The sequence below is a fragment of the Phalacrocorax carbo genome, chromosome 3 (assembly GCF_963921805.1).
Source record: "Phalacrocorax carbo chromosome 3, bPhaCar2.1, whole genome shotgun sequence".
Lineage (NCBI taxonomy): Eukaryota > Metazoa > Chordata > Aves > Suliformes > Phalacrocoracidae > Phalacrocorax > Phalacrocorax carbo.
The window spans coordinates 38,313,965-38,340,207 of NC_087515.1; the positions used below are offsets into that span (position 1 = coordinate 38,313,965).

Consider the following 26,243-nt stretch of genomic DNA (forward strand, 5'->3'; position numbering starts at 1 on the left):
GTGAACATGACCAGGGAGATCAAGGAGAATACAGTGAGTTCTCTTTCATGTTTGTTTGCTGAATGTTAATTTGTTGTTTGTTAAGCCCAATGAGTTTCCCTGGCTGGTTCACTGGGCAAATATACCAGCACTTTGCACTGGCTCAAGAGTAGCGTGAGACGTGCACGGGAGCAAACGGCCAGAGAAAGGTGGGCTATTTCTTTAGGCGGCACTAACCTAAAACTTTTGTGAAATTACAGTGTTGAGTGACACGGAGACTTGTTCCTGCTAAGGATGTCACACATGTATTCCAGAGAGCATGCTAGTGTTATCCATTCGTTGTCCAAAGAGTCAGTTCAATGTAGAGGTCAACCCCCTATTCCCCAGGCAGTTTCCAGCACATTGTTTGTTCCCGTCTTGTGTAGTGTTCTTCTCAGTTGTACAATTGCTTGAGTGTTTCACTGGTCTTGTGTGTTTACAGGGACTGTAACCAAAAAGGTACTTTGTTGAGAGTCTTGAAACGTGTTAGAAAGATAAGTATAGGTGTAGGTACAATTTGAGTGTTAATGTTGTTTTAAAGTTTTAATGTGTTGGAATGTTGTAGTCATATGAGCCCTTTGAAATGTATTGTGCTTTAGCTTATTGTTTATTTAATTGTTTTATTGTAAATTACCTTTATAATCACAAGTTCAATGAAGCCTGTTAGAAACGGTAAATGTGTGAGTGTTTTATTGTAGCAAAGCCATATAAAATAGCCGGTCTCAGCTGAGCTGTTGGCCACAGGCAGAGCTGGCGGAGGCACTGTATCAGGGCATAAGGAACCATCAGGACCCAAAGAACAGAATTCTGCTGAGAAAAACTTCATTACAGCTCCAAGCATAAGCACTCAGGCAGAGAAAAAGGCTCCAGTTGGTCTGTGGACACACATGCCACCTGCATGACTGCACCCATGCTGAGTTAACAAATGCAAGTGCCTAATCTTTAATTCAATGCAATCTTCCAGAAGCTTGTAACTGCTCATTTCTGTGCTGCCAGGAGAGTGTCAGCCTTCCCGGCATGTAACAGAAGTCTAGAATACCTTGTTTAATTAATCTGAGAGCCATGCAGTCTCAGTGTGCCCACCGAGATGCCACTGTGACCATCAAACCACAAATTCTTCCTGTCCAAAACTTGAAATCCGTGCATAGTTCAGAGGAGGGCAATGCCAACCAACAGACGACATAGCGGTGTTTGCCTGCCTCCACCCAACCTTTCAACAACACCTCTGGCCGGTTAAACCTCACTGGCTTCCTGTTCTCCCCTCCAGCAAAGCAAGTGTAATAAGCGTAAGCAAGTGTAACAGAGCAGAAGAAGCCTAGTGAAGCCAGACAACGCCATGCACTGCCCTGCCGCTTTGGGGAAGAATGGAGTTATTAGCCACAAGGAAGGAGGAACAGTTGGCCAGCATGTGGGGAGCATTTGCAACACTCAAGAGGGTGATATGCACCAATGCTTACAGAGGCAATTCAGAGACCTTTTGCATCCTTGTAATGCCTGGGTTCTGAATTACTTGTGTTTGCAACAGATTCCCTAGTGTTCATTAAGCATTTCACTAAGGAAGAGAAATCGAACAGGCATGTTGATGTAACACAGGCTCCAAGAGTTCACAAAGATGAGAAGATGAGAGCGTCTTGCTTCCTCTGCCAGCAACTTCCTCTTCCATGCTCACCTACCTTGCTGGGTTCCTGCAGGCCACTTGACTTGCCTTATGACACTACTGCAATACATAGTTGCTGCAAAGTCACTTTCAAAAGCTTTTCTTTTAAGTACCTGGGCACAAGGGCCAAAATTAATAGGTTGGGGGGTGGAGGGGATGGGACTGGAACACATGACACAACATGCCTTATTGCTACTTCAAAGCATGTCTGTTCAAGGCTGAGAGCGCAATATTTTATATGTGATTTTACCATCTTTATCACAATTTTGGGTTTCTCTTTAACAGCCACTATTGTTTAAGTGATCTTTGCTGTGAGTGGTGGTGAAATGGAGCCTAGTTTAGAGGACTAGTTTAGATCTTCAGTTCTAGGAGAGAGATTCACCTGTGACTACGTGGGTGTCTTTTGCAGCAAGCAGGCAACAAAGCAGTATGAACCTACACTTACATTTAAAATGTCAATAGGCTGAACTCATTTCAAACCATGTTTTGGACATGGTCCATGTTTAAGACACAAGGCGCTAACACCAGAATAACGTCAAAATTGCTTCTTGCCCTTAAAAATCTTCTGTCCGCTCAACACTCATAAGTTATTTACCTATGCTCAGCAAGAGAGTTCCCGTCACATTCCTGATAGAAGTCCGTGCTCTGATCTCTACCCGAAATACAGCTCGCTTCCAAGCTGCCACCTTTCCTCCTCCATCCTGCAAGCATGTAGACAGCTCAAGGTACCCTTTGTAAGAAGAGGCCTGAAGTACCACGATAAATGCTCCAGTCCCAGACTCTGTGGGACTGGCCTTTGCTCCCCGATCCACAGAGGATATCCCAGTTGTTGTGACAAATGTACCATCTTGATTTTTCCCCATGTAATATTTGGCTTTACTCTTAGTCATGATTCACCTGGATCCTGCTGGTGCTGTATGGAGCAGCTAGGGGAGGACCATTAGCCTCCAAAGAGTTCAATAAAACCTCCTCCTTTTTCTGAGTTGAGAAATTGTTCATACCACACTGGGAAGTCTTGCCTCAAAGTGTGCAGGTGGGGAGGACAAGCAGGGCATAGGTTAAGGGTCAGGTAGCAGGGGGCTGCTTGAATTCATGCTTACAGGGTAGCATAGGAACCAAGTCGGCTCCTTCCCTGGTTGAAGCAACACCTATTGATAATCCCATTATGCATTTCTCTTTCTAATCCAGGCTCAAAGAAGCCTTTCTTTAATATTCAGCTGAAGAGGTACCCAACACACCTCTCAGCTGCTGAAAACACCCAGGCACAGGCACTGCCCACCGCCTCACCAGAGATTCACCTGCATGCTTACTTAGGTCCACCCACTCACAAGGCTGTTCTTCACTTCTGATCACTTCCTCATTTTGCCTTCTTTCCCCCCCCAAATCAACCACCTCACCTAAATCCCAACCGCTAGAAATGCGCTAAAATTGAAGCACTGTTTTATTTATGTCCTACATGAGCAGAACAGGGGAGCATTTTCCTCCAAAACCCTTCAGACAAATGAACATGGGACATTGCAAACACAAGCAACTATAGCGCAGGAAAACATATGAAACCAATGCATGCTGTTTTGACATACAGACTACTACCTGCGAGAGCACTGTACCCTTTCTGGCATTATGTCAGGACTTGGTAGAGTAGATGGGAGCAATTCCTAGAGCAGTTGTGCTCAAGTACAGGCAGGGAAATGGAGGGAAGAACAGCAAAACAGTGTGAGTACGCAGCAGGAGAGGGCAAAGCAACGCAGGAGGGCTGATGTGCAGGAGGTGGCAGCACCTAATCGTTTTTAAAACGGCTGAAGGCTCAAAAACACACGAGCATTCTCATGACGCAGTCAGCGGCTTTGTTTCTAACTTCTTAACTAGCCAATGTTTTCTTATTTTTAATAAATAACATCTATTTGCACCTATTTTACATTGTCTCAGAAATAGCAATAGTAAGCACTAAACTAATTTTTTTAGAAAGATGCGATGTCGCTTCCAACCTAAACTAGGCAACAGGTATTAGGTTTCCCTGCCCTGTGTCAGCAATAGGGAAAGAATTATGACATGTGCCTCCTTGCTTCATCAGTGTGGTTGAAAGGACAGACGCGGATTGCTATTAAAGCTTATTCACAGACTTTCTTCTTATCTCCAATCCACCATCAGATACTTTAGAGGTGTGTACTAGGAGCAGATTTGCTTGCCATACTGCTGTTCAGTCCGGACAGACTGTAGTCATCGATTCTACTCCAGCCAGAACACTTGCGCAGAAGATACACACAAAAGTGCATATTGTTGCTTTCTAAAAGGTGTTTTAAAATTTCACATTTCTCAATGACTTCTTTAATGTCTAAAAATTGCTGTCAAATCAGTTGGTCTGTGCAAGATTTTAAGCAGCATGACAAGCATACTAAATATTTTTTTAAACTTTTCTCCATGACAAAGGCCATTCAGAGTAAGTCTTACTGTCTTTACTTTCTCAAGTACTTCTCTTTTAAGCAGAACTTGTGTCTTACAACTTAGTTAAAAATTCTATTTTTCAAGGCAGAGGTGATCTAGTCCCCCCGCCCCTTCCCGTTCTGTCACAACTTCACAGGACCCTGGATACACAGGGAACCCGTCTCAGGCACAGAATTTGCTGTCCTCGCTCATCTGCCACAAGACAGCCCATGAATTCAGGGATAATAGCATCCGCACAGCAGAAGATGCAGGAGGTATTCACTGAAGTTCTGAGCTGCACATAATGACCACATGGACCCTCCTCCTCCCACACACCTTTCCCTCCAGCAGACATTAACTTTTCTTCTTCATTAAACTACTGTTGTCTTCTACTGCCTATTTACCTTGCACGCTTTTCTGAGTGGAATCCCACTGTAAATACATACAGTAAGTGTACAAAAATGGAACCTGAGAAGTGCTGTTAACTGAACTGAGAATTTTCACACTTAGGTGTATTCACAGGAGGACACCTTTTTTTCAGTTGTACTACCTATGCAACAAGTGTACAGCGTGAGACTTTTTTTCCCCCTTAATGTAGGAATTAGAAGAATTTCTGCTAGAAATACAAATTTACCAATACAAGTAAGCGATTGAATTGCTCCCCTACGTTCACAACATTAGCCTTCATAAGAAAGGAGCAGCACGCACCACTGCTGTGTAGCGATGCCCCTGCTGTTAACCACTGTAGTGTTGTAAAGGGGCATGGTAGCACAGGGGCTGCAGGTGACAAAGTGACAAGAAATCCACTTTTGTGTTCAGCTGTAACTTGTGCTCTACCAGAGCGTACTCTACCAGGAGTACGTTGAGAGTCGTAGGTCACCTTTAACAAGTAATTTTCTTCTGCACGTGTCAATATTATCTCCCATGGAAAAATGCGAAACATTTATAAATACCTTTATGGAAAGGCAAAAGCAGCCATTCTCGATCAGGCAGGAAGCAAAGGGTTCTTTAAAACTGTTTAATTACATGTTTCGGGTAAGCATAGACAATACAGGAGATTTACCACACTCTTAGGTATTTCCATTCTTTTCTCTAGGCTTGAACTATTCATTAAGGATGTCTCTCAATCAACATCCTTGCTCAATCACTTTTGCTGCAAAGAAGGGTGCTGGAATAGGACTATTGCAGGAAACTTCATTCCATCAAGGCATGATTTTCTGTGGGCTTTTTTTCTCCTTTAATAACCACCTACCAGTCGTTGAAGATATTCTGAGAGAACCCTGCCTTCCAAGATGCCCTGAAGAATGCCCTGAAACCAAACGGTTGGAGTCCTAGAAATGCTGAAGCCCTAGAAGTACTTAAATCAATACCAATATGTATGTTGTAGAGCTGAAATTCTCTTTTTCCTTGGCACTGTGCCACTGATGCCTGGTTTGTGTCCGGACGCTTCTACATCAGTTTTGTTTTCTTCTTCTTTCATTAGCCTTTGGGCTTCTTCCCCCATTTTCTTTTGTTGCTGCGCTGCTTCTCTTTTTTTTTTTTTCCCCTTTCTTCTATCTGTTGTTGTCTGCAATTAAAGAAAATGTGAACTGCTAAAGAACACGAGTCCAATTTTCAGCATACTTTAAGTTCCTGTCAGAAATGGGTTATAATTCATAATTTGCCCAAATATTTTACAATCTAAAAGCCACTCAGTTCTCAAGGATTCAGTGTGTCAGGGAGAACGTAGGACAGTTGTAAGGCCCAGAGCTATTTAGACAAATCTAATGCTTCAAGTAACAATACTACCTGTCTTTTTCAAAATCAGACCAAAACAATTTGACTTGCCTAGGACATTGGCTTGTGTCCCTCCTTCCCCTCAGCAGAGGCATCAGAAGCTATCCTCTTTGTAATGCAAGTACTACAAACATTTTCTTCATGATCAGATGAGATGACAACTTCTAATGTTCCTTTTCATGTATTCAGCATCTGTGTTGTATTCTATTGCTCAGTACAGATAGAAACAATAGCCTTTAAGGAAAAAAAAATTAAAGTCTACGGTTGTATATCCTTTTAGCATTATTTCTTATCACTGCTATAAAACCCCAGACATCATTACCTGCTAGCTCAGAGAATCTGTCGACAGAAATAGGTTTCTAATTTCAACAAATACATGGCTGACTAGAGCAAAGGAAAAAAGTAACCCCCAAATCCACTTGTTTTATTCCCCACTTCAGCTAGAACACATCACTGAGTGGCGCTGGGGCAACAACTGGATCCATACTCCAAGTGCCACGTTGCAGCTCTCTCCTCGATTGCATAAGTAGTAACAGAATGATGTTAGGAGGTCGCTCCGGCTTCGCATTCAGTTTATTAGATTAGAAAAATCTGTCAAGCTGCTTGCCAGAGGACTTAAAAATAAAAGTGAAGCTTCATTAGTTTGAAAAGGTGAAATTCAACACAGATTCGGTAAGAATAAAGATGTGCTTATTAAAAGAGAATCAAGAATTCTCATTGACAAGGCCGAAAGGAGTTAACTTTCAACATGCCTAAACTACCCGTGCGCATCCACATCAGTGTGTAAAATGCAGAGAATTAAAAGCTGTCATCACTGGATGCAGCCGTGTCTGGTAGATGCCAACTATGGACAAACTGGACACACAAAACTTAGAAGTATTTGAGGTACAAAGGCTTCATATTATCTTTGGACTGGGCAGGACAGGAGAGGGACTGCACTTATTCAGTACCTTCACGGTTTCCCTTCATTGATTATTAATGGCCAGAAGTTTCCCTGTGCTCTGTTAAGCTGCTCTGCTGTCTGTCATGGAAGAATGAAATTAGTAATTTGCATCAGGATCTACCTCCCAAGTTAACGGAATTCCCAAGGGTGTTTTTGAGGTGATGACCCACTGTTGTACATTCCACCAGAAGGCCAGATAGGTGACAGTGCTGTCAGTCTAGCATATGCAGAGTAATAATGTTTGCCACTTTACAGTAGCAGATTTTTGTATGTTCCCTGCACCTCTGAACCGATGCAGAAAGGAAGACGGTATATGCGCGCTAGCCTGCATGTAAAGGCAGCGGTATTCCAAAAAGCCACATGAGGCGTTAAGCAGTGCTGCTATTCATTTGCAATTGTGAAGTGAGGACAGTCACAGCAGATCATGTTTCTGCCCCACCCTATAAACTGCACAACACACAACTCCTCTGCACAGAGAGGTGGTTTCCATGCACTCCGCTGGCTGAGTGATTTTATTGGACTTCAGTAGCATCCAGATGAGAGGAGACCTTCACATTACCTCAGACAGAGGAACTGAAGTCACTGAAAAATAAATACAAGCAATAAATACAACCACAAAGTGATTACCCTTTCACTGCTCTTTTACTTGGTCATTATTCCAAACATTGATCTCTATTCCAAACTTCCTACGCGTATTCAACATAAAGCTACGACCTTTCAGGCTCAGAAAAGGTTTCGTTTCTCAATAAAGAGGCACCTATGATGAACTACAGCCACATGTGACTCATTCTTTCTGGGTTCCAAAGCAAGAATTTGAGCGGAGTTTGGATGGAATGATGCAAGCTGTTTAAACCAGGGAAGTATTCATTCCTGATGTCAGCCTTGCTTTGCATTCCTAACACAATTTATGCCCGGGAAAACCCAACTCATTGGTTAACAGAACACTAATTATAAGCACTGTTAGCACACCGTTAGCAGACCTTCTTATTCCAGCGTGGTTTTACTTACTGTAGACCTACTGAATAACTGTAAGAAGAACGACTTCATACTATTCTTTTACTTCAACACGATTATAAATGTACAAAAAACATCTTCACACACGAGACATTTTATACAGTGCTGCTTATTCAGCCAAAGAGCATTTAGCTTCACTGTTCCTGTTGGGAAAAAAAATAAATTTGTTGGCATTTAGAAAGTCTAAAGGTGCAGATAGGTATCTACAATTTGCAGAAGCAACCAAGTTCTAACTAACTTCAATTAACTGAAAATCCAGTTTAAAGGAAAATCCAGTTTATCGTCCACTAGGTTGATCACTGCCTGGAAAATCTGGGTGCATCTCAGCCCAGAATCTGCTGGGGAGTGGGGAAGAAAGAGACTACAGGAACTTTGCAGGCACTAGTAGCCTACTGCTCAGCACTGTCTTCCAGAACGCTTTGGTCTCCAGGAAGCCATATTGGGCTTATTTCAACTGCTGCACATACATACCAAGCCACCAGAGAAAAGGTCACAGGATATAGTCTTCCCTGTTACTTAACGGAACACAGCCCTCCATTACTACACAAAAATGCTTCCAGTCTAAGACACTTCCAGATATTAACTGAGCACCAATAGGTACCCAGACACGGGCAGCTAAGGGAGATCCTTACTTTCTCTGCACATGGATTTCATTCTCAATAAGCACTGCTGGAGTAGAGTCAGCATTAAAACGGCTGCAGGCTCAAAAAAGCATGTATTTTTGTTCTTAAAAACTCGGATCACAGAAACATCTCCTGTGTCTAGTTTAAACGAGTTGAAGATGTTGTTGTGTCAGCTTGAGGGTTTCTAATGTTATTTTTAACTCTTTCAGAGGGAAATGAGCGCGCACATGTCACCCTCCGTGAGCGAGGATGCCGTGCCCAGGCTGAAGCCCGCGCTAACCTCGAAGCTTGCATCCCGGAGTTGAGCACAGAGAGGCGTCACCCTGTGAAGGCTTGGTGTGTTGTAGCAGTTGGTGCTGTGAGGCCTGGCGGCTGGCAGCAGGGGGGAAGCGGCTGCTGGGGGTGCCCTCATTTGCATAGCCCAGCCCCCTCCGCGTGCATCGGAACGCCTGGGTCCCCCCCGTGGCAGTTTTTGACCGGTCCCTGCCAGTTGGGTCAACGGACCCAGCGCAGGCGGCGGATCCCGCTGGGGCTCCTCTGCCTGGGGTAAATCCCTCGGTATTTGTGATTCAGGAGAGGTGAAAACCGAATCTACGGGTCTCCTTGGACAACCTTCAGGAGCTGTGGGCTGCAGATGGGGGGGCGCCCCCCTTGTCTGCCCCAGTGACTGGTCCCATTGCTGATCAGAAGTGGAACAGCTTTAACAGGTGAATCTGCCGTTTCTCTCCTGGCCGTTGTGGGAGCTGTTTCGGGGGTGAGGGAGTACCTTGAACTCACTGGTTATATTGACGAACTCTCGGTTGCCTAAATATGGGACCGAGGCTGGCTCAGACATGGGTGTCTACATTAGAGACATCCATGCTTAGTCAGATGAATCCCACCCCGATCTCCTGTGTTCCTCATCAGGTCTATGGCAGCTCTGCTGTTAGCCTTTACTGAAGCCAAGTACGGTTTCTGTCTCTTTTCTTTTTCTTTTTTTTTTTTTTTGGTTTTTTTTTACGTTTGTTTTGTTTTGTTTTGTTTTGTTTAACAGAAAGGAAACCCAGTCTTAGACATTCATTTGCGGAAGAAAGTTTGTGTTTGAAGATCACACTTGGATCTTCAAGTAAGTCTAATTAGATGCCTTTTCCTCTCCTGTTCATCCCTGATAGGCTTGGGCACTGTCCGTTTGTCCTGTTTCTGAGGACCGCTGCCCAAGGCAGCTAGCATTGCACATGGACAGCCTGTATCTCCCGTTGCACCGTGAATTTTGTTAGCAGGAGCGAAGAATTTTTAGGGTATAAGCTAACTGAATTGCACTGAAGTGAAAAAAGTGCTGTGTAACTTCCAAGAGATAAGAACGGAATATAATTGGAAGACAAATATTTTGAGCAAAAGATGCTGAAAAAGCATCTTTGAAAAATTATTAGCATAGCGCTATGGTTTTTTATTTAGGATTTTTATATGTTTTAGATTTAGAGTTTGAATTTCAACAAATTGAGTTGAATTGGTGTGGATAATATATGCAAAGGGCCACGTATTTCTTTCAAAGAAGAATAAACAAAGTAGCACCTACAAAGACTGTTTTGGCTTTCAAGTGTTTTGTATTTTTGAACCCAAATCTGCAAGTTCCTGTTAAATTAAAGTGTTCTAGAAAAATGTCACAGATTGTATGATCCACCCTTTCTAAAATATTATTGTTGATGTTGCTTAGTAGGGACGTGGTTGGGCTGAGGCCCCTCAAGACATATATCTCCTTTTGTTCAGAAGACTCTCGGGCTGCAGCAGGCACCCAGACATCACAGAGATAATAGAGGATCCCGAAAAGAAGTCAGCAAGTTACAAAGGAGGAATGGGCAAGTAAAAGGCGAAAGCCTGAATCCCATCTGTCCTAAGCAATGATGTGCTCAGCTCTGGGCTGGTGGCACAGGCCACCTACAATTCAGGGTCTCGGGCACAAATCTTGCGCACTTAGGTGCTTACGTCCTTCCTCACAAAGGAAAAGAACATTAAAAGGAGATGCCTGTTACTTAGTTCAGTAAAGGGAAAAGAAACTTCTACTTAGATCTGTTTGCCTCTTTTGGAGGCTGGACTTGAGCACAAAGGAGACGAGTGCCCTAGTAGCAGGCTGCTGAGCAGGCTGAGGGGATGCAGGGAGTCTGCTCCCAGGGAAGCTCTTCCACTTTGTATAATCTAGTTACTCTTTTATTGGGGGTTTGAAGCCAAGTACCCAGCAGGCACACCATAACTCTTCTCTCTCTCTCTCTCTCTCTCTCTCTGGCCCATTAATTGTCCTGATACCACTCCAGATCTCCTGAAAGTGGGACGCCAACTGTTAAAGGGAGATTCTCGCCTCAGGATGCCTGCAACCTCAAGCTCAGCCTTGCGCGTGGTCCGTGAGAAAGCCACGGCTCCAACTGCAAATCTGAGTAAGTAGGGGATGCAGATATGGGACTTTTGCAGGGAGCGCCTCAGCCGCTGGGCTGTTGGACAAGGTGAGACCTGTGCCAGCCAATTCACCTTTTAGTGCCAAATGCCTTTTGATAGAGATGCAGGTCTCCTGGGGACTGTGGGGACATGCTCCTCCTCCATCGGGAAAAGATGGCTGAGCTCCTGGCGTAAGAAGGGCACTGAGGTTTAGAGGTCAGAGTTGAGGCAGGTATGGAAGATGGCCAGAGCAGTGATCTTTAGTAAAAAAAAAAAAAGTCTTTTTTATATTTAAGAAGCTTTTTTCTCTCTTCTGCTCATTCGTTATGGAATATGAGTCAAATAAGAGAAACCGATGCTATACACACTGCACGCTCTTAAGTATTTGTTTTAAAATATGTGTGAGGTCAAGCTGGAACAGGCTTTGCAATTTGTGTATCTACTGCAGCAAATGTTCTGCTCTTTCTGGCTGTTTTCCGTGGTTTTCAGCCCGCTTCACCTGTATGGAAGGAAATACTGTGCCTATGGAAAGGCCATTATAGATGTTCTCTTAGGAGATTTTTTTTTTTCTTGGTGCTCTGCTTGTAATTTACAATCTGTATTATTTATGCCAGTGTTGAAAATAGTTTTCTGATGCCCTGCTTAAAATATTCTGAACATACTCCAGCTACATTCTACTATGAGCACTTCCACCAAACATCAGTTTTTATTTAAAGTAATTTTTCATGACATAACATGCATCATAGCCAGAATCCTGTGTTGCTGTTAAATGGTTTTCTTTACAGTTTTCCAGCTGTATTCCTCCTCCCCATGGTAGAGTGTTGCCAGACTGATTAGAATACACAAATTGTATTCCCTTAATCTTCCTTCATAAACAGTGCCCTGTAATCCTGTCATCATTGTTGTTGACGTTTTTTGGAACCCCGCCTTTTTAAAGAGAATCCTGGGATTTGAACTGTTTGAACTGTTTTCTGAGAATGGATAGATTATTTCCTTTTCTGTTTTCCTCTACATCCCCTCTTTTTTTTTTGTCTGCCATTTTCTTATGTTCAAAGTGGAGTTATGCAAAGAATTGATTTGGGGTTTGCTGCCAAATCAAAACATTAAAGAAAACCTTTCTCTCAGACTGAACAAAGACAATCTTCAATCTAAAACATTTAGAATGCTTAGAGATATTTTAATGCTTTAATTAATGTACTTAATTTAATTCAATAAATTTTAAATTTGTTTAATTAAATTAGAATAATTAATTATATTTTTAAAATATAAAATTTTAAAAATTAAAAACGGAAAGGATTTATTTTTAATTAAGAATTAGTTAAATTAAAATAATAAAACTATCAAAATATTTGTCCCCCTTTTTTAAACTCAGCCATAAACAACTAAGCAGGTCTTTGCAGATAGCGGGGGCATTTTGAACATTTGCTTGCTTTTACGTACGTAGCTATATAAATCCTGGGGAAGCTGTGTTTTAGATGCCTTCAATCTCTTTTGGTCCTCACCTGTCGTTATGATTCCGAGATTAGGAAGAGCCTGGAAGAAGGGGGAAATGCATGCCCAGTCCCTGTTCCAATAAATAAACCACAATTATGAACAGAAAATAAAACCCAGCATCTGATAGAGCAACTAGGCAGAGGTTGCCCAACTTTGCCCAAAACTCTAGATTGTAGAACTTACTTTTCTCAGGTGTGTTGGGTGCAGGGGTTAGGCAGGGTCTCCTGATGGAGGCAGGGGAGCTGTGGGAAATTCAGGCCTGTTTGGATTCCACTCTGTAGCAACGGGTGACAAAGACGTGCAGGCACCCTCAACTGGGTGAATCTGTGGAGGAGCTGGAGAAGGCCCTGATAAGCTGAGAGGACAGGAACCCCATCTCCTCCCCTGGTTCTTACAGCTGGACGCAGTGCGTGCCCCAGGTGGCGTGATGGGGAGATGATGTGCAGCCTCCTCCCAGTTCAAAGCTAAATCTGGCCCTGCAAATCCCAGGTGGATCCTTTCTCCAGTAAAGCAGAGAGCAGAAGAGAGCTTTCCTTGGGCTGCTTTTGTGTGGACCCTGATGTCTTCTGTGTAGTGTGAAACACCCACCCTGGTCTTTAGAGAGGAGCCAGGCACCGAGCTCTTCAGTGCTTTTAAAGCTGACCTGCTTCTAGGCATGCCCAGAAACAAGATTTTCACATAGCTGAGACACTCTGCTGATTGAGAGCGGGATTTCTCAAGTGAGGTGGCAGATAGGGAGAGTGCTACTTCCAAAATTCCCCCTGTGGAGCTGGGGACCTGGCATCCTTTCATAAATCCTGCTCCAGCCGCTGCAAGGTGGACATCGCTTCCCCAAGGAGCTTGAAATATATTACTTTTAATGTGTTGTAACAAAACAGTAGATGTACCTTATAATACCGTATCTTAGGTGTACTGTTATGTAAGTTGTGTTGAAAGGAAATGAAAATTCTGCAGAGTTTGTTTTGTATTTTATTTGGATTACAAGCCTTGTCTTGCTTCCATGTTGAGGCATTTCATTACAGGTCGCCTGTTCCTCCCTTCTGAAATTCTGTAAGTAATAGGAAGTTGTTGGCTTTCGAAGTCTGGGCACCTGGCAGGCTGTGAGTGTTTGCTAAAGTTGGCAGAATACGGTGTGACCGCAAACCCTCAAGGATTAATAGGCTGAAAAAGCACAGGCTTCATGTCTGTCCTTAGTGTTCCTTAATGCTAAGAGTGCTACTGGGGGGAAAAACAAGCAAATGACAGCAGTCGTAACTTGACATTCATTGCTTTGAGACCCACCTTGTCTTTCTTTTTAACTATAGAAATATAGTTTAGGCAACCAATCAATATACTGGGTAGGGTTTTACTGTTCGTTTCAGTAGATGGCACTTGATCTCTATTATTTTTTTGTAATAATTTCAAGGTGTGCGTTACAGTAAATGTTTGGCTAGCTTTATGACAAATTTTGCTTTTGATCCTGGGATTGCAGGGCTGCTTAGTTAGTTACCTCTCGCATATGTTTCTCATTCTGGTGGTTTTCTCTTCCCTGTTGAAAACAGGTAAAACTGATTTAAAATGTTTTATGCACATTATAATGAAAACCATGTGCCTTCTATTAAGGGTGATTGTGCAAAAGCTTTCAGCTGAATCAGGTTTAGCATGTGATTTCATGCGTTTGCATATATGCTGTGGACACATACCTGCAGCATTTGCTGCTGTGAATGCATGCCTGCGGGGTTTGTTGCTGTGCACCAGCCAGCCTCTCTCCTCCTTGTGCATTGGAACCAGATTTAGGAGATGTGTTGAAGAGGCCTCTGAAAGCCCTTTGTTAAACTTCTGCCACCAACATAACGGGACGGCTGGCATGTTGACCTAGTCTATGACGGAGTTCACTCCCTTTCTGTGTCCTGTTAAGTCATCCCTGCCAAAGATGATGTTTTCCAGCTTCTAAAAGTACTTCTGACCAGCCTATTCATTTCTATTCAAGCAGACCAGGTAGTACTGCCAGGTATATGAGAAAACTCCTGAGGTGACACCACATGCTTCCTTATTAAAGACTTGTCCGTAGGTGGATTTACACATCACAGAGGTTTTTCCAAAACTGTCATATACAAGTTGAGTATCATGTTATACATCTATTGGTATTTCTTGAACCTCCAGTCTCAATGTTTCTAATGAGGTTGGAGTAGCAAAGTAGCATCCTTCCATCTCTGATCGAAAGAGCCTTTTGGTTTGAACAGAAAGATAAGCTGTCCAGACTGTTGTCTTCTCCGTGAACATGTGTTCCCCCAGCAAAGGTCATTTCAGGATGAGAAGGGAAAATTGCTGGCAGCTGTTCTAAAGTGGTGTTAGAAGAGCTCAAACTGCATATAGAATCACAAAAAAGAATTAGGTCAGGCTAATTTCCGTACGAAGAATCTCTGTAAGGTATATAAAGCAGGAAAAAAACCCCACCTTGTAATGCTCTTTGTCTGTTCCAACATCTGCTCGTGGCTGCTCTGCAAATCCATGAATTAAAAACAATGAAGAAAAATGCTGGCTCAGGATACAGTGATATGCAGAGTCTACATGATGGCTCTCAGCCAATCTCAGTAATTAGTTTGTAGTGACTGTTTTTAGAGATGAGCTTGACTGACTGTGGTTTCACGGCATACACAAGCCACATTCCGTATTTATTTGGAGATCTGCAGTGCTTATACTTTGCATGAATGCAGCTCAGATTACTACCAAAGCTATAGTATTTAGATGAGATTGGAAAACTGCTTAATGAGATAAATTTTGATTATTTGATAACAAACTTTCTTCCAAAGTAAGAAAAGTAGGTGAACTAGATGAGCAAAAATCAAGATGCATAATTAGTTTAGATCACACAACCAGCAGTATGAATTGAGGGGGTCAAGTAAAATCAAGTTTAGATCTAAATGCAGGGAAGCAGGATCTGCGTTGAAGTTCTTCCCCAAAGTCTTCTGCCTGGCATTGAGCTGGAAGTCTCCTCACCCAGCAGGTTTGAACAGTTGATGGTCACCCACACTGAAAGTTTTGCTCCACGTCTTCTCTGACTGCATGTTTGCCAGCTGCCAATTTATCAGCTGTTACTGCGCTGTGCAATCAGCTGCAACGTGATTAACAGATCTGTCTGAGGAGAGGGCACAGGCAAGCAGTCAGGTAGATGTCCACCCAAGAGTGATAAGTGATAGCTTCTTTGGCCAGCGCAGTGGGATAGGGGAGGGGATGCTGATGCCAGGCATTGCTGTGCTCAGGTTCTCACTGTCATTCTGGGAGCACAACTTGCAAGTCTGCGCTTGATGACTAAACTGCATATACAATAAGAGGGGGTGGTTAGGTACTACAATCCAAGATTCACAGCAGAGAGCATGCCGGGCAGGAACGCACCTCTACCAGTCCACAGGAGAGGCCAGAGAGGCGTGCCCGTCTCCCAGATTTGGCCACCTACTTGTACCCTGCTTGCGCCCATGCACGTGCCTCACATTCACTCTGAACCTCTGTACCAGAGCCAGACCACCTCTGTGAGTGCCAGCAACCAGCACGTTTCATTGCTTTGAACTATGGCCAGCACTGGTGCTACCACCCACCCTGTTCTGTGTGGCAGCTGCGCAAGTAGAGGTCAGGGAAAAGATCTGAGTTCAGTGCCCTCCTTAGACCAAAGGAGTTCAAATCCACACCTCTCACAAGAGTTCTGAACCACTGCAACCTACAGAGCATCATCAGCTTCCTCCACTGGCTTTAGACCTCGGGGTAGTAGAGGGTATCTGTCGGACACGGGCAGCGGCAGAGCACATGGGAGCAGCTTCTCTGTCACACAAAGAATAGAGCAGTCTACGTGGAGGAGAGTCCTGATCCTTGCTCCCAGGATTATATCTGCATTTACGCAGTTACTGTTGGATGTGAAATTTATAGCAAAGTGCAAGGCAAGAGTCTCATGTATAGTAATAGTAAATCGCATAGTAAGTCAAAGGCCAGGGACTGGAACAAAAACACGCTGCCAGCTGAGCTTGACACTGTGAATTGAGTGCATTCCCTGCTGGCAGCCTTTGCCCTCAACATGGGTCGTTTTTTAAAGGGTGTTATCTGAAGAAAAGCCGGAAATGCTGAAGCAAGACTTCATCACTTCTGTGCAGCTTCTTTTTCTTACATTTGTTCGTGCATGTGAGCAGTCTGGTGTTCTTTCCTAGATTGCTTGTGGTGTACAAAAACAGTCTTGCAGGAACAACCCCGTATTAAATAGAAAAGAAGTAGCATTAATGTTTCCTGGAAATATTACTGCTTATGCTGTTAAAGATTGAAACTGGAGATGTAGCTGTGAGTTAAAAGTTTTAAGATAAATTAAACTTAGTCTTTTAAAAATACAGATTCTTTCAATAAAGGGCATTACAACTGAATTATCTCTACTTTTCCAGCTGTTTCTAACGGCTTTGCTGGAAGTTCTTATGCAGTCAGGCCCCCTCTCTTCCCTTGGGGTCTCTAAATAAAGCTATCTACAGGGACAGCATGCTACTTATTCCTCCATCAGCTGCACTGGAGTGGTGAACTTATATTTTTTTGTGTTTTCGTCTCTTTGCTGTGTAACAGGATGCTTTTGAAGGCACAGAAGCTCAGCAAATTGAAGTGCTTTACATTCTGAGGACAAGCTGTCTCTGTCAGCGCTGTTTCATTTACAGCTCTGTTTCACTGGGTGACTATATGCAAACCTAGCATCAAGAATGATTTCTATATCTATATATACACACACATAGATATATATTAAGAGGTCATGTTTATGGAGTCAGAAGATAGGTAGTTCTGTGGTTTCTATACTTTGGCAGCTATGAAAGAGTGGTGAAGTTGCAAATAAGAAAGACTTACACCAAAAGACTAAATTAGCTTAAAAGATTTACTAAACTCAGATGCATCCTGAGTTTTAGGAATCCAGTTCTGCTCAGCTGTCAGTGTTCCTGTCACAGATATTACTTACACTTCTTCCTTTTTTCTATGTTGTAACCTTACCATTTAGATAGCACATGGACAATCAAATGCACACAGGAAAGTTTGAGCTTTATTCTTATAGAAGGAAAAATATTACATGCTCAAGTGCAAGCAAAATTTGACTTTTGAGGCCAGAAGACCATGCCACAAGGTATCCAACCATCTGTAATGGCTATAAATAGCAGACTGGGATGCTATACTCCAGGCATGCATGTACGGTTGTTGTGTGGCTCTGTGTAAGAAATGTATATACTGGCTCCATAGACATAGGTACGTATGTGATGGGGTTGCATACTGTCCTGGCAGACCAAGTATACCTAAGCTGTTCTACCTTGCCCAGCCAATTGCAGTGCTGTGGCAGGACGGTGTTAGCTCCCTAAGCAGTGGTCCTCCAACCCATGGGGCAGATGTGCACACACGTCTGACGTACCGTCACTGCCTTTTCTGCCTCTGCCTGGGTTGTGCCAGCTGGCACTGCCTGCGCTCCTCATCGTGGGCAGCACAGCATGCAGTCGTGGAGTTGCAGGCTCCCCTCTCCCCTCCATGTCAGCTAGAGCTAGGTGACTGTAGTGGTGCTGTCAGGGCAGCAAGGAGGCTAAAAGGCAGTGCAGAAAGCATGATGCTGTTTGCAGCACTCTCTTAGCTCAGTGCCGTTGCCCACTGAGCAATAAAGTGCAGGGACAGCACTTGATACTGCACTATTTCACTCCAGTGTCTTGCAGGCAAGAAGCAATCCTGGAAAACGTTGCAGCACTTTGTTGGCCATCGCTGTGTTGTTCTTCCCGTTGCACAGAGCAGTGCACAGCTCTGCTCCTAGGGAGTGGGTGTGCTGCCGCTTGTAGCCTGCTGCAAGGTGGGCTGGGGCCAGAGTGACGGGCCTCTCAGTGTTGGATGCCATTACGTGTGGCATGAGCGTTTCCGTCAGAGCATGGTGCCAAGTTGTCTTGCCTGCCAGCACTGTGACACTGAGTGGCTGCAGCATGGAAATATATGTATGAATGAATTTCAAATGAGAAATTCATGATGACTGAATATGTGGTATCCTTTGTGGGAAATGGTGGGTAAGACACTCCTCTTAGTCAGGGGAGTCTCAGATCAGGGCAAAACAAGTGTTATAGCCAGTTCAGGCAAAAGAAATGGTTTTTGAGAAACGGCAGCCTCTTTCATGGTTAATGCTGCTGAGGTGGGTTGTTCTGGGACTTAGATGTGTGAGCTTTCGCAATCACATTGTCACAGCAACAAAAGTAGTCAACTGGGGTACAAGACGTGCACATCACCATCAGTTCTGCAAAGGATTTAAGAACGACTGTGCAGCTGAAGGTTTATCCACCCCAATGGGGGATGATGGTATCTGCAGATGCATCATGGAAAATATAGCAAAAATGGGGTTCATGGTAAGTCTGCAGCTGCTGGCTGGGGGTGTCTGTGCGTGAGATGGCGCCCAGAAATTCTCAGGTGAGAGATGCTCCCCCTGACCAGCTGTTTAAAGGCTGTTGGAAAGTTATTTCCATTCCCTCAGATTAAAGTCATCGTACAATATTGTGGCTTTGCAGTGTAAGGCCCAGGTATGGCTTTGGACATCTGCCATTTGAGTGACAGACTGAAAAAAATCCTAACTTTAGGGTGGGTATTTTTCCAGGTGATAAGACTTTCTTAGTGGCTCTGCCTACTACTGATTGTAGCAAAATGAAAGCGGTTTTCCCTGTACATGCCAGGGCTTGGGAAATAAAAGCTGTGATCCATAGAAAGTCAGAAATCAGGTAGATGGCTTAACACCCCAGAAGCACTTGAGAGCCGCGCGTGATTATTGGACTGATTTAAGGCTATTAGAACTGCTTTACTGTCCTTCTGTGTGCCACGAGAACCTGCATATGTGTGTACATACGCAGACGCATATACCCTATTAGCCTATACACATGTATATGTACATATGCATGTATGTGTACATCGTCTCAGAGACCAAAATGGAAGCGGCTTTTCCCCCAGCGCGTAGTGTTTTCCTATGGTTTAAAGCAAGCGAAATCTACAGTTACAGTTGTGTGCTGCTGCAGGAGCCACGTGAGCAGCCTGATTCTTGTATTGACGGCTGTAAGAAAGCAAACAGGTGGTCACAACAAATGTTCCTAGCCGTGTCCTAAAAGGGCTTCTTTAGTGTGAGGGGTTTGTGTCCAAATGGTTTTTCTCTGCTCTTGTTTAAGTGCCACTTCTGAAGAAATGTTGCAAATCCAGAACAAATCACGTGCTTGACATCAGGGTTGTTGGAAAATTCATGCAACTGCTAAAATTCACACAGGATGGGCAAAGGGATGATGCTTGTTGTTCATCGTGATTTTTAAAACAGCCTTTGAGTTATGATTTCCACTGTGTTTTTACTCATCCCTTTTCTTTTCCAGGGATTAAAACCAATTTTAGCTCTTCAAGCAACACAGGCTGTACCTCAGTGCCTGAAGCCCATGTGTCGGCTGCTGGAAGCAAAAGGTCTTTTTCTCACAAGTAAGCAAAGCCATTTTTCCTGAAGAGTGAGAGAGTTGCTAGTGCAGAGATAGACTACTATGTAAGGCCTTGCAGCTAATACATAAAATAGCACTAGTGTGAGTTTTGAAACAATTGGGCTAACACTATGCTCTTGGGCAGCACTTACACTGATGAGAACTGTAATATGAGAAAGGGGAAAAAAAAGCTATATTTTTTGAGACCAAAACATGTCAATAGGCCAGATCAGCCGACAGGTATTTTTGTGTTGTTTGTTCATAACAAGTATGGGAGATACCCTCAGGTAAGACAGAAGAGACTTCAGCTGGAGTGGAGGAGGAGGCAACTGGGTATATGTTGCTTAACAGCAGTACCTCTAAGAAGTTAACCTTAACCTTTTGGTCTTATCACTGTTTTCTCTTTGTAATAAACTGTCAGCTTGGCATGTGCCTTTCCAAGTCATGACCTTATTTTTTGTAGGAAGAAGTAGACAATATTGCCTTTGATGCTTTTGTATTCAACACCCTTGCCCAACCTTTCTGTAACTAAAACTATATGCAAAAAAAAAAAAAAATAAATGAGTTATCTATCTAAACAAATCTTTCAAGAAAGATTTCTGTAAGATTTCTCCCTGTCATTTGTGAAGTGCAAATCCAGAGAGCTTGTGAATGCGAGGATGAGGACATTTGGGTGGAGCAGCGCACATTGTGCTCCACCCACAAAATCCCTGCTGGTTACATTTTTTGGAGTAGGTGGAAAGAGTTCAGATTGACAGGACGGGTTTCCTGCCCTTTGTGGAAGTGCTGGCAGGCAGGCCGGGACTGGCAGTGGGATACCTCTAGGCTTAAGTCACACAGATGTCTCTGAGGTCGGAGTGTGCCCCAGCGCACAGAGATTGTCAGAATGATGCTTAATGAGCAGTTTCCTATCTGTGTCATGAGACTGTTCATTAGAAAAATAAACATTACCTAAGCACTCTCTAGATTAAATCTAACCAGTAAAGGTACTGGCCGGAGGTGCGTGTGTGTGTGTGAAAAATACTAAGTATCATATGAAGCCCTAAAATCACCTTACTTGCAGTAAGATTCTGTATCATTGCATGTATTTCTGTGCATTTAAATGTAACTTCAAATTAGAGCATCCTGACCCACTTAATTAGACAGAAGTCCTCTGTAATAATGCTCCTTCAATTGCATTGCTGCATTATGCACAGTCTATGTGAATTCTGCCTCACCCAAGAGTTGATGCTGTACTGTACGAAGTGGAAGGAGAGGTCTCCTTTGCGATATGTTCTCTTTTAACTGTTTGACTCAACTTCCTCTGAAAAATCTCAGTGTTGTCACAAACCACAGTCCCGCACTTCATTGTAAAATAATTATAAAATCACCCAAACCACAGCAGTGTGATGAAGGTTTGCAGCAGCCACTTTCCTTATAAACTGTTCCATTTTCAGAGGGGGGACGAAACCAAGTTAGGGAATCTTGAGAAGAGTTCTTGCTTCATAGTGCTGTGGTATTTAAATTTTTATGTTCAGGCCTCTTTGGTTGGCTGGATTTGCCTTTTTCTTTTCTGAAACCAGCCCTTTCATTACAGTTGAGAAGAACAAAGTCCATGAGAGGATGTAGGTAGCAGTGTAGCAGTGCAGGAAGACAAACCAAGCGAGCAAGCGAGGAACCCACCTTGGGGAGCTGTGCTCAGAGCACCTCAGTCCTTTGGCAGTTGCCAGCAGCACAGATAGCAGTTGCTTTCAAGCCCACAGTCGACAGTCAGGTTATTTAATAAAGAGTGGGAAAAGAAAGGTAGATACGTATGAGGGAAACTGGAAGGAAGGAAGGAAGGAAGGAAGGAAGGAAGGAAGGAAGGAAGGAAGGAAGGAAGGAAGGAAGGAAGGAAGGAAGAAAAAAATAATCTGTGGTTTTCTTTGTCTATTTTAATACTATTTCAGCCTGCTCACCGTAGGCTTTGAACTATATCTAAGCAAATGAATGGTCAGGCATTGGACCAGGCTGCCCAGGGAGGTGGTTAGAGTCGCCATTCCTGGAGGTACTTAAAAGATGTGTAGATGTGGCACCTCAGGGCATGGTTTAGGAGACTTGGTGATGTTGGGTTGACAGTTGGACTTGATGATCCTAGGGGTCTTTTCCAACCTTAATGATTCTATGATTCTCTTCTATGATTCTATGAATAGTTGACAGTGGCAGCTGAAGCACCCTCTATGCCAAAGAGAGAAAGGAACAGTGGCTCAAACAAATCTGTTTTCATCACACACTGTGATCCCTCAGGCTGCTTGCCAAGGAGCATGAAAGCAGTCTTAGAGCAAACCTCCATGAGCAGGCATCCCTCTGCCGGTCTGGCCAGGGAAGGCTGAAGCGTGGTTCTTTTGGCCCTAGCCCAGGCTGCAGTCCTCTCATTGCTTAATGGAGTCAGAGGTTCAGGGAATGTGGATGATCTGGTGGAGTCAGTGGGAACCGTGCTATCCACAGAGAAACGTGAAAATGGCCAACGTTTCCCTAGATCACATAATTCAGACTGAGAGCCCCACAGTCAGTGAAAGAGTGTGCAGTGGCTGATGACTTCAGGACTTTCTTCCCGGCCACTCACAGTTATCTACCTGTTTTAGTGTTTAGACAGCTTTGTGCGTGAAATAAGACTCATAATGAGTTGTGTGATAAAGATAATCCAGTATGCTTTAACCATGTTGGTTCTCCTCCAGTTGTGGCCTTCATGGTCAGAATAATGGATCCTTATCCAACAAGTCCAGACCCAGCCCACCTGCTTCCCGTGAAAAGGCCCCTTTGTCAACACTGAGCAAAACCCAGCCGAGTCCTGCGAACACCCGTCAGAATTATGGGGCTTCTTTAGCCAGCAGAAGCAACTCAGGCTCAAACAAAGGAAGTGACAGCAGCCAAGTGACGAGGTAAGTCTTTATTTCAGCATCCTGGTGTTCAGCACACTGACTTACCCTCTCTGCACTCAAATGTGGCATCAGCTGGTTGTCTGGCTTGCCAAAGGGGTCGTGTTGCTCCTCAGCATGGGTGTGACTCTTCATATTGGTGGCTCGACAATCAACAGTGTGCTCTATCCCATGTAAAAGTTTTACTGTTTCAGTACTGTAAAATTCAAGGTTACTTTTAGTCAAAGCACTTTGTAGCTGGTTTTCACTCCAAGGCAGGCTCCTTTCCGTGGTTTTATGCTGTCAGTTCTCATGTGGCTTTCCTGGTTCTTTCACAGAAAGGTCCTTTCTCCTTTGGAGAGAGTTGGGTGGGGTTGTATAGAAAATATTGTATGCTCGGGTGAAAATTCACCCTGCCCGGCCTTAGGTACCTCTGTGTGCAGTTTCCTCTACAGGGAAGAAAACTAATACCTGCGGGAGCATGCGACACGTATTGCAGAGAAGAAATTGTTGTTTCTCTCCCTCCCTTTCTCTCTCTTTCCTCCCACCCCAGGCAACTCAACAGCCAAGCACGTCAGATACACACCTAAAGCTAGATAGGATTAATGTAGGTTTCAGGGTGCTCGGCTTCTTAACTCACATGTGGAGCTGAACTCAGTCTGTACGCTTCCTTACCTGGCTGTGTCTGCAGCTGGGTGCCCTTGCCAATGGCCCAGCTGCCTGCTCTTGGGCACCGTTTTGGGTGAGGAGATGGCTAGGTGTTTTAAAGTTAAATGTCTCATTTGAGGCAATGGCACTGAAAACAAGTATGATAAATAGTAAATTTTGTACTATAGCCACAAATCAGCCCTTTTCTCAAGTACTTTGATTTGCCAGAGGGAGTCACTTGTGTGGACACTGAGGAGCCCAAAATGAGCCAAGCGCCATATCAGTCTATGGGATGTGTTCCTTTTTGCCAGGACTGAAGAACTGTAGGAGTGATGTTATGTGATGGTGTGATGGTTTTTTTCTTTTCAGGCGATCAGGGAAATCTATTTCTTGTGGTCACAATTGCAGCACTAAGCCAGAAAATCCGGAGCGGTATTTGACTCCTCTGCAGCAGAAAGAAGTTACAATACGGCATTTGAAAAAAAAGCTGAAGGAATCCGAGTGCAAAGTTACAGAAAGGTATATTTCACTTCAGAAATAAGACTGGACAAGATTTATTCAGGAGCATTAAGGGATGGGAGTCCTGATCATTTTTACTCTTTTCTTGACCATGTAAAGTTTTCATTAAGAGATTGGAAATATGATCGGGCTGATTAGGTTGTTTTCAGGTATTTAAGGTTTCATTGTGTGCTCACTGAATATGTACCGTGCACTTTCGTTACAAATATGGCTGTCTCTTTTTCCCTTTTTTTGAACTTTCCCGATAGAAGACTTTTAAAGGATAGTTCTTCACCAGCCTACTTTAGCACTGAGACCTTTTATACATAAAAAAAGTTCCACCTCGCTCAGAAAATACGACGACAAATGTCCCCCTTTTCCCCTAATGAAAGAAAAGCTCTGACACAAACTAGTGTGCCCGCTTGTGGTTTTGTTGCTTAGATATGGACTTTTTTGCAGTAGCACTTTGTATGGATGCTAAGCGAAGAAGCAACAATGTACATTACACAGCAACAGATGTTCTCTCTTTTACTAAAGCTGTGCTCTGAGAACTGGCTTTCCAGCACACACAACCCAAGCGGGCACAAAGGGTTGTTTGAATGGAGCCCCAAGGTAGAGTCCCAGGGACCCCTTGGTCCTGCTTTGGGTGGCCCGACATCTGTACCTGTGAGGGCTGGATCTCACGCAGGGGGCCCTTCTCCCCACTTGCTTGCAAGTGAGGGCAGAAGCCTCTGGATCCATGCTGGGCTGGGGGGGTGCAAAGCAAGCCGGGTGCAAAGCAAGCCAGGTGCCTGCAGCCCTGAGCCATCCTGCTGTCTGAGGCCACTGTTGGCTCTGGCTATACGTGACGAGCTGCTGGCAGGCACAGGGGACACATCCAGGCAGCTGTTTGTCATTTCCTCCAGGGTGAGGCAGTAGGTGAGATGTCAAGCGCTGTACTGGTTGGACCTAACCCAGAGGCCACCACTTTCACCTCCAAGTGTCCAGGATCACAGCATAGCCCACAAGGCTGCTGGCTGTGTGGCCAGGTTGGTGACTCCAGCTAGGAATCAGCCAGTGCGTCTTGGCAGCCAGCTGACATCTCTGCCAGTTCTCTCAGAGGTGGCAGCAAATGATGCATGGAGGAATTTGCTTCTTCCTTGGAGCATCTTTGCAGCATAGCCACCCCAGTGAGGTGGAGCCTCACGTTGACTCTTCAACTAGGCAGTCACCAGAAGTGTTACGATATTTTTATTTTGCTCCAGGGAAAGAGAAATCGAAAAGCTCAAAGCTCAGGTGGAACGTATGAAGGAAGACTGGATCGAAGACGAGTGTAATCATGTGGAGATGGAGCTGAGCCTCTTGGAAGCAAGGAGGGAAATTAAAGAACTCAAACAAGGTATTGAGAACATGAAGAAGAGCTCGGCTGAGAAAGACAAAAAATTTCAGAAATACTTCCTAGACGTAAGCATTGAACACAAGAAACTGGAATCTTTGGTGTCGAGCATGGAGATGGCCCTGAAGAGCTCTGTGAGAGATGAGCAGCGCCCAGAGTACACATGTGACTCTGAGGGGAAGCCGTTGTGTACCACGATGCCAGACAGCCCCACCACAGAGGACCAAGCTCTGGAGGAGCTGGCAGGTAGTGGGCTGTTTCTTCATGAGGACACAGCTAACGGGACTGATTTATTTGAAGAGAGTTTGACCACCACAACCTCTGAGTTGAGTGATTCAGCTCCCTCCAATTCTATTGTGAATCAAGAGATGCTTGAAAATGTTCTGGGTGAGAAACTAACTTTTTCCCAGGAGGAGGAGGAGAAAGTCAGAAACATGATGGTGGAGCAGACCATCCAGACTGATGTGGTGCCATATAGCCTAGAAGGGGAGCAGTTCATTCAAAACATGTTCAGAGCTCAGAGCTCAAGATGCCTGTCCTCTAAGCCCGCCTTCTTCCCTGAAGGAATTGGGTCAATTTCTCTTGAAAGCCTCAGTGATTCTGGTATCGTAGTGGACTTAACTCCAGGTGAGCCAAACTCTACCACCCTTTTGTCTCCTGTGACACCTCCATGCAGGAAGGCGGAGCACGGAGTTAATGAAAACCATTTTGTGAAAGAACTTGATTTTACAGAACCTCACGATGATGAAGTCTTTGGGTACGTCAATACTGTTTCTCAGACAGGAATAAAGAAGACATACTGGAGCAGCAGACTCGCCAGCGATCTGGCTGTAGCAGCCCCTGTTGTACCAACTATCATGTGGGCTTTCAGTACTCATGGAGCAGGAACAGATCTCATTTACAGTACTGGAGCGTTGTTTTGCAGTTCTGTCCTAGTCCACCGTTTTGCTCTTGACTATTTGATTTGCCCTATAAATCGGTTTGAAAACATGTTACTTGTTTCAGAATGGAAAAGGTAAAGCCTTTCTACAGGATGTTTG

General features: G+C 44.1%; 2 protein-coding genes across 2 annotated transcripts in view; one reads left to right on the plus strand and one right to left on the minus strand.

The window, feature by feature from the left end:
* The window catches only part of MRPS5 (mitochondrial ribosomal protein S5), a 1,175,798-nt gene that overhangs the window by 830,584 nt on the left and 318,971 nt on the right, over nucleotides 1–26,243 (minus strand). The gene's annotated exons all lie outside the window — the stretch shown is intronic.
* LOC135312772 (syntabulin-like) lies at nucleotides 7–26,222 on the plus strand. The gene is given in 9 exon segments (XM_064448530.1): nucleotides 7–33; nucleotides 10,199–10,298; nucleotides 10,741–10,860; nucleotides 19,711–19,810; nucleotides 22,503–22,706; nucleotides 23,700–23,849; nucleotides 25,073–25,715; nucleotides 25,717–25,783; nucleotides 25,786–26,222. Coding segments are annotated over 9 exon segments (1,848 nt in total).